Raw genomic sequence first — 9,241 nt, forward strand, 5'->3', positions numbered from 1 at the left:
CATATTTATAAACATTAATTATATAAATAATAAAAGAAACTTCAGGTATCTGTCATCAGCCTATGAATTAGTATCATAATATCAAAAACAATTTTTCTTTAACCTATTTTGATTAGTTTGACTTATCATGAAAATTCCAAATTTTTTTAAAGTAATGATTAAGACCTTTTTTTTTTTTTTTGAGAACCTCATTAATGATTGAAGATCCCTACTGCAGTTGTGTAGTATCTTGGAAAATGAGGTCATAACCAGATCCTGGATTTTCAATTGGAGATTTTGTTTGCATCAGTTAACCAAATATCTTTACATATTAGTGTACTCTGAAACAATTCGGCAACTTTTATTTTAGGTAAATGCATGTGATTGCTATAAAGAGGATATCATAAAAAATTGGGAGTGGCTGCTCAACTGGGTTGAGTTGTTAATAAACAGCATACTGATCGGTCCCTTAAGCGATATTAAAAGGGATAAGTGAGAATTAGCTAAAACTATTTGAAATCTTTTTTTTAACTCATAGTTAACAATACCATGCCAAGGTATAATGCAAATAATGAAGTAGGATTCCAAGTGAGTTCAGAATAATTTCTGCCATCCTCTGGAACTGGTTCCTCTGAACACCCACCATCTCCTAGAAATCACTTGTTGTAAGACGGATGATTCCTCTACTTCCGAACCAAAGCCCTTTCACCAAAAATTAAATATTAAAAAGAAATTAAAGTTTTGATTTATACATTTATAATCAGTATAAGATATATTTATGTATATTTATGTAAGAGTGAAGCAGCCTTTGGAACTTTTAATATATTGGTTATGGTTAAATGATTTCTGTTACAATCCTTTCTGGCAAAGGGTTTTCTTTTGATGAAATATTTTGTGATGATCGTGGTTTAAGAAACTTCCTGAATCCATTCTATCCTAAAATGTGCACTTGAAAGTCAGGTTATAAAAGGAGTTCTTAAAAGAAAATGTTATAACATTCAAACAAATTTTTCTTGGTTTTTTATCAGTAGTAAAAAATGACAATAGGAAATAATTAAAGATTTAGGCATGAAATAACTTTTATTTCTGTAAAATAAATAATGGATTTTGTTTATAATCATTTTCAATTTTATGAATGTTTTTTTATTTTATTTTACTATGTACCCATTCTTATATATTAACAAAGATTAAAAAAAAAAATGCTTTAATTGATCTTTATATATTTTACAAAAGTTATTTCAATATCATATCATGATATAATATATTTTTTTAAGTATTTATTTTAGGCTAAAGAAATTGCTTGGTGTATTTTATGTGACTTAAACAATATTCTTGATTTTTTTAAAATAAAAAGGTTAATTCCTGTGATGATCCGCCAGTTTCGTAATCACTTTATCATAGAAATTAATTTATTTTACACTAAGCTATTTCTATAAGCCTGGACTCCTCATTTTTCTTTTCTATTGAGCAACTCTCTTCTCAGTGATAGTAACCGTCTTCTTAAGACGAATTGCAGAGGAGTCAGATGCTTGTGAATCGCCTAACAGTTGACGAAGATTAACGAGTCGTCGCTCTCTTGCCGCTCCCCTCTCCGCTAATTCCTCCATCTCATTTTCTAGATCAGCTAGTCTCGCTCTAGACATTCTAGCTCTGTTCTTTGACGCCATATCTTCGATAGTCTCCTCTAGAGGGTCTTTCAATGCACTCCACTTGTGCATTCTAGGTTGTTCCTCTTCTGTTTCGGCTACCATTCTCAATGCTCTCCTTCTAAGGGTAGTAGAATTGTCTTCATCAGATGATAACAAACTTGCTCCATTTATTCCTACTGAGTCTAGCATCTTTTCTGAAAATTTTCGTTTAACTTCTTCCCTCCTGTTGAGATATGCATTTTCAAAGTTTTCTTCGGTTGATGATTGCTGCCTCGCTCTTGCTCTATGCATTCGGGACATACTTTCCATATCTTCTTCAATTTGACTGTTAATTGCATCTAGGTTAGGTCTTCTTTCCTCCAACAAACCTTCTATGCTTCCCATCGAAAGAGGGCGTTCTGGTCTCTTTGGGGCCTCCAGGGTTTCTTGTAAACCACCTCCTCCATATTTTCTGTCTAATGTGTCTAAGGCAGGCCTGTAATAACTTTCCCCTAGGGAATAATTGCAGTCGTATAAACGTGTCCTTGGCCTGGTATAACGTCTCCCAGCCATCTTTGTCTTCTGAAAAAAAAAAGTTCAATATAATTTTAAATGTATGTAGATTCAAAAAAAGTTATATGATTTCTGTTATTATTATAAATAATTATAATAAAAACCATGCAAACTTTAGAACCTAGAAGATGGACTAGTTGCTATTATGCAATCTGTTATTTTTTAACCAGTCTTTCGATGTTACCTCAATACTGGAGATAGCCAACCTTACAACAATTTTATCAGAAGATAATATGACATTAGATTATCTTAAAGATGCAAGATTTTAAAATTCCATGCTGCACCATGGTATGATCAATAGTTCATTATGGTCTTGTACCATTGATCACATATCAATAAATTATAATTATATATTTTTTTCCATACCTATTCAATATTTTAACTCTCAAAAAATTCACAGTTTGTAAAAATGATGGTTACCAAGAGAGGTACTTTTGGTTGTTATATTTTAAAAATTATTTTTAAAAAATAAAAAAGGAAATTATGTTCCTAGGTACAGCAGTCTCCTCCTTCAAATGATTTTCTTTTTATAGTTATGTAATTAAAATTATCCACAAAGTTTCTTTAACATTGCCAATTTGAATTTCGAAAACTCATAAAATATATTAGTTAAGTAAGATGTAAAAATTTTCCTAATTAATCTAGTTACTTTTCTGAAAATTTTTCTTTAACTAAATTTTTCTTTCTCCTGTTTAGAATTGCATTTTCAAAGAAACGCTTTGATTTTTTTTTTTTTTATACTTCTTCCAGTTTAGATGGTTGAAGAATTAAAACTTTCCGTAATTGTAAAGACAAGTCATTACTTGATTTAATGGAATTTTTAATTAAAGTAATATTAATGATAATGATCATTCTATTGTCGAAGAGCATGTTTCTGTAAACTTATTTGTTATTGTTGCTGATCTCTCATCTCAGCATAAAGCTTACGGCAAGTACGAAAATTATATATATTAAAAACATATGGAATTTATCAATTATAAAACACTAAAATGTTAAACAGATAGAATTAGAATAGAGCATTTATTGAATCGAATAGAGTATTGAAAACTTCTTATGCCAAAATGGCCTCAAGTATTAGTTTATTAGCAATTATTGTGTATCTTGGTTATTATACATATATATATCTTTGTTAACCAAGTTTGTTTTAAGTTGCTTATAGATTTAATTAACAAAATATAGATAAAAGATATAGTGCAGAATTCTCATATAGTTCAGGATAATAAAAACTATTTAATGAGGAGAAGATGGTTGGGGTATGGTCAGAGAACAACACAAATAAGTTGAAAAACTTATTTAATAGTTCAAACGTTTCGGCCAGAATTTTAAGCCTTCATCTTAGCCCTAACAAAGAACAAGATAACAACCAATGAATAAAAGGATACATTGGATGATTAGAAAATAACTATTATTATAGATACATAAATAGTGTTGACAGACATGAATAATTTAAGTACTATAAGAAGATAAAGGCTGTATGAGAAGAGTATTATTAAAATTAAGTAAGAAGAAAGAACAAATAATAAAATACATATCAAAATCAAGTTAGTAAATATAAGTACAAAATGAAAATTATTTAAAATTAAAGAAGTGGGAAATAAAATGTATATGTAGGTAATTTAATATATAATTTAAATAACAGGATTTAAGAAATAAAGTACAAAGTTATACAATCAAAAAGAATTAAAGTAATATGAAAATTTTAATTTAATAATAATAATTTAATATTATAGTTATGGAAAAAAATAAAATTTATGTAATTATGAAAGATGTAAGTAAAATACTAGATTCAAGAAATAAAATATAAAGTTAAATAAGACATAAGAAGTAATAAGTAAATATTTACTAATTACTTAATTTTAATATTGCTCTTCTCAAACAGCCTTTATCTTCTCATAATGCTTAAACTATTCATGTCTTTCAACAGTATTTATGTATATGTAATGTAAGTTATTTTCTAATCATTCTATATATCCTTTTATTCCTTGATTGTTATACTGTTTTTTATTCTTGGTCCTTATGACGGCTAGAAATTCTGGCCGAAACGTTGGGATTAATGACGAATAAGTTTTTACTTGTTTGTGTTCCTCACAGGTAATACCTCCAACCATCTTATATATAGATCTCCTCATTATATAAATACACTGTTAATTATTACGTCATCATAAAAACTATTTAGTTATAATAATCCCATCCAATAAAAAATTTCAATATAAGAAGATGGTCAGGGTTGAGGTCAAAAACAGAAATTACATTAAATAGGACATCAAATAGTTATAAAATAAAAAAAAATTCATGTAGCATTTTCCTTTATTTCTCTTGTTTTTCAATAAAATCCAAAATCAAATAACTAATAATGGAGTTCTTAATTCTTAATTGTTTATACTAAGATATGGTATTAATGTTGGTTTATTATGATATCATAATATTTATACACTATAAATAAATGTATTCATATACCACTGATATTCATGTACCATTGATATTCATATACCACTGATATTTATATACCACTTGTTAAATCATATAGTTCCTTAAACGCCAGCCGGAATAGCCCCTCCCTATTCCTAGTAAGCTCACGGCAGACTCATGCCATAATCGAAGACACCGCCTTCAGCGGACCCGGCAGCCTATCTTATAATGCCACACTGGCAATCCAAGATGTAACACACCTGTATATATACACTTATTTCTATGTATATAATTAATTTATTGTTCTTATTTTTCTAGGAGGTCAGAAAAAAAAAAAATATATAGTTCCTTAAGTTAAGGTTATAATCATTGTTACATGAACCATGGAAATATATTTATGTATGTAGCCTGTTCTATGGTATTCCTGATGTCATTACATCAGATTTATTTGTTCAATTTTAAGAGTAATTTAATTCAGTGCTATGGAAAACACAAATCTCATTTATTTTAACATATGACAGTTCACAACTGACACCTTTGGTTTATTTAAAATTAGTTTAAATAAGTGCTCAAATGATTAGCTACGGTTCTTGTTTAAAATTCAGAGCCAAATAAAAAAAAAGAACTCGAGCTTTAGACCTTCAGTTTATTTTAAGCTCCAATTATACTAAAGATGGATCAACTGAAGTTAGAGGTTTGTCTGGCAAATATTTTTTACTTTTCTTTAATTTCACTGATATATTTACAATTGGCTTCGCCTTGCGAACTTATAACCTATTATGAATCCCCATTTATAGAATTATTACTATTAACCTTTCTGTGTTAAATGTACAAAATAAAATAAAGAGCAAATATATTTGAATGGATAGTAATAAAATATTTGAAAAAATAAAAACACTGATTCATGAGTTTAATTTTAAAGAAGTTAAAATTTTAAACAAAGCAGAGGATGTTAGAATTAGAAAATATTTAGTCTATGTATATAACCAAAATTATAAAAGACGTTAATTTTAAAACTGATACAGGAGGAATCAGACATCATTATGTGGAAATAATAAATAAAATATATTTTTAAAACAATAGTAATTTGTAAGTTGACAAATTAAAATCAATACACAACATATAGAAAGAGAATTAAACAAATCCCCTGAAATTTGGATATGTAAATGGTCAGAAGGAAAATCACAATTTATTGTTGTATAAATTGTAAAAACTGTTTTATACAAAATGTTGTTTAAAAACAGCACTAATGAATAATAAAAAAATAAGAACAATAACTAAGAAATTTTAGCTTTATCTCAAAAACATTGTATTTTTGTAAATGGTTTGAAGTGAATGTATATATATTTAAATATTTAATTTATTGTATGTAACTGTAAAAAAAAAAATAACGTGTAATATAAACTTTGTTGTTTGTAACTGTATGTTAATTGTAAATATTTTTATTCGTAGACGTTCATAATGAGCAGAGGAGCCTGAAATGTTGTTCAGATGAAATAAAGAATCAAGAAGTGGATAAAGGGTATAAATAAATTCTTAAAAAGAAATATAATAAAGCTTTAACATTAATGGATTTTATATCAGAATGAGGAGAAGATGATTAGAAGTGCAGTCAGATAAGAACACAAATAAGTAAAAGCTTATTTATTAGTGCCAACATTACGGCCAGAATTTCTGGCCTTCATCGGGCTAAGAAAAAAACAAGATAATGACCATAATAGATAAAAAGAAATACAGAAAAACAAGAAACATAAGAAGATAATAGATACTACAGGTACATAAGTAGTATTGGAGAAAATTTTAGGGTCATATTACAAGAATATTGATACTTTTTGAGAATATATTAAGATTAAAATTAATAATGAAAGAAGAAAAAAATATTAATACATAAATTAAAATAAAGATCGGTCATATGGGCAGGATAAACCAGAGCAGAATTAATAGGGAGATCTTTGGGGAAATGTGGAGATACAAAGGGGGTACATTAAGGAGATGAAGAAAGAAACGGAGAAATTAGGAATCTCAAGTCGAGACTGCCTCAATAGAGATGAATATGGGGAAAAATCAAGGAAGATAAAGGCCCTTGTGGGTGCCAAAGAGGTGAGAAGGGGGAAAGGAGGGGAATGTTGGGAAAAAATTATATTTGTGGTCGATAAGGCCATTCCGTGTCTAAAAAAAAAAAATAATAAAGGTATGATAAAAAAGTTTGTTTAAAATTGAAGCAATGTAAAAAAAAAAATATTAAAAAAAACTTATTTGTGATTAATTAAACATGTGTTCAGTTAGTCTTGTTCTAGAATGTCAACGTGTTATTGTGTATTATTGTGTTAAATGTAAAATGTTTTAACGTGTTAAATACTATAAGTATGGCATTGTGAGCACCCCTATTTGAAGTCATGTTAAATGCATGAGAGCTCCTAGCGGATTTTCTGAGCAACTTTTGTTTTATCACCTTTCCTTCCAAAAACATCATGTTATTGTTTACTTCTATGTTTTGATTACAACTCCTTATGGTGACGAAAACATTTATCAGACTTAAGAAACGGATATTAGGGGTATTCATGATCTTTAGCTTAACATGTTAAATTGAGAAATATTTCCTTCTTTTACCATGTTAAAACTATATAACATATAACACGATTGAGAGTCTGTTACTAGGTCTGTTAACTGGAGAATGACGTCACGTAACAGACCAGCGGAACTCGTGATCATTTTGTTTGTTGTAGTAACAAGCAATGTAGTATTATACATACTACTTGCTCGTAATTGTGTTAGTATTTTTTTGTGCAACTTGTTTAGTAACCTTTCCTTCCAAAACTTTTTGCTTACTTCTAAGTTTTGAATAAAGTAATTTATTACAACATGCCTAAAGTAAGTGAAAAGTGGAAGCGTAAGAGTGTGGTTCCTGACTGTCTTTTTTAAAAAGTCCAAAATGCAAGACAAAAGAAGAAAAAACAAAACACAAACTACGAGTAATTAACCTAACACGACAACAATCAAAACGGTGACAAGCTCAGCTGGTCTCTTGCATGACGTCATTCTCCATTTAACAGACCTAGTAACAGACTCTCAACCATGTTACATGTTATAACGTTTCAACATGGTAAAAGAAGGGAATATTTCTCCATTTAACATAACTTTTTCCATTTATCACACTTAAACATGTTAAACTAAAGATCAAGAATACCCCTTGTGAAACACAGAGAGGGTTATTATTTTTTACGATGGAGGACGGTTTTTTAAAAATTCGTTATTTTAGGTCTTTTAGAATATTTTACTGAACATGAGATCCAGCTTATTCGAAAGGAATTTACTGAGTTTAATCGAACTCGTTATAGCTCTTTTTGGATAAATCGAAAGAGTGTCAAAAATCGACTCTATTAAGTGGAACTTTTATCGTATTTAATCGTAAAAGTTTCTGTAACATCCAAGACCTTAAATATGTAATTTCAGTGATTCATTTTTGAGTTAGGTTGTTTACACATAGGTTGGTTTGTATAGCTATGTTATTTCGACTAAAGGAACTTTAATACATGTATTTAAATGGATCATCTTCAATCATCAATCATCAATCATCTTCAATTTTCTTGATCCTCTGTATCTAATAATATGAAGGAGGAGGGGGGGGGGGAGGTGTAAAAATTCTTGTAGCACGGGTGCTCTTAACTTAAAATTCAACCTTGGTATCAACTTCTCAATTTGTTTTAAAATCCCATCTATACTCTCTCCATTTTCGTCACTATGTTATTTGACACAGAAACCTAGTGAAGGAACAATTCAGTTTTGGGGTAAAGGTGAACCGCGGATGATATTCTAAGTGATGTTTTGGCAGCATTGTTAGTGACACAATAGGGGAGTGACCCTGGGTATTTAGGAGGGTTATTCTTGGCGAGCAGTGCTGCCAACGGCCGCCCTTTAGCACTCCCGACGGTGGGGGTGTTGTGTAATAGGAGTGCGCGCTTGATCTGGGCCAAGTCAAGTATTTGGTTTGTTTTCCTCAGTAGCACGGTTAAGGTTTTGAAGACTTTTTCTTATAGTACAAACTTTAATTTTATGGATTTAATTAATTAATTAATTAAGGTGTTTGTGCTTTGAAAAGTGCGTTAATGTCTATTAAAGTCTAATTGAATCAGTCTTTCTGAAGGAAGGCTTTAAAGAACAAAAAAAATGGCTTGGACATAAACATTTATTTGGTAAGGCCAACAATAGAACATAAAAAATAGAAATCAAATCAATAGATGGATATAAAATAAATACTGGGTGATGGGTCTCGAAGAAAAGACGATCCACCCCGAGATATCAGAGGAAGATATTTTGCTGTAAAGATGTGTTGGTCGCCACTCTGTAGTTATAAACATCACTGCAACTCCCAAACTGGTCAAACATTAGTTGGCCCACGTCTGTACTGCCTCTTTAATACATTTAGAATTCAAACTCATAGTTAAATTAATCACCAACATTGTATTCGTAAACTCAGTGGACTGTATTATATTTTTATCACAATCAACAGTCAAGATATTAAAAAAACCAAAATGGCCACACTAGTCCTTAAGGAGGGCTAACAAGGGTAAGTTGTTGTAATAATCAAAATGTATTTATTGGAAGATTATTGATTGACCGTGTGTATAGATGAATGGAATATGGTCCGGGTG

At 29.6% G+C, this 9,241-nt stretch overlaps 1 protein-coding gene across 1 annotated transcript in view; it reads right to left on the reverse strand.

Annotated features, from left to right (window-relative positions):
- Nucleotides 1–1,040: 1,040 nt before the first annotated feature.
- The window catches only part of LOC106686823 (uncharacterized), a 41,125-nt gene continuing 32,924 nt past the window's right edge, over nucleotides 1,041–9,241 (reverse strand). Inside the window, exon 2 of the mRNA XM_014430373.2 lies at nucleotides 1,041–2,189. Within this exon, the coding sequence (XP_014285859.1) occupies nucleotides 1,440–2,180 (741 nt within the window). The 5' untranslated portion in view covers nucleotides 2,181–2,189 and the 3' untranslated portion in view covers nucleotides 1,041–1,439. The remainder of the gene's footprint in view (nucleotides 2,190–9,241) is intronic.

The sequence above is a fragment of the Halyomorpha halys genome, unplaced genomic scaffold, assembly GCF_000696795.3.
Source record: "Halyomorpha halys isolate HHAL.00 unplaced genomic scaffold, Hhal_1.1 Scaffold884.1, whole genome shotgun sequence".
In the NCBI taxonomy this organism is placed as follows: Eukaryota; Metazoa; Arthropoda; class Insecta; order Hemiptera; family Pentatomidae; genus Halyomorpha; species Halyomorpha halys.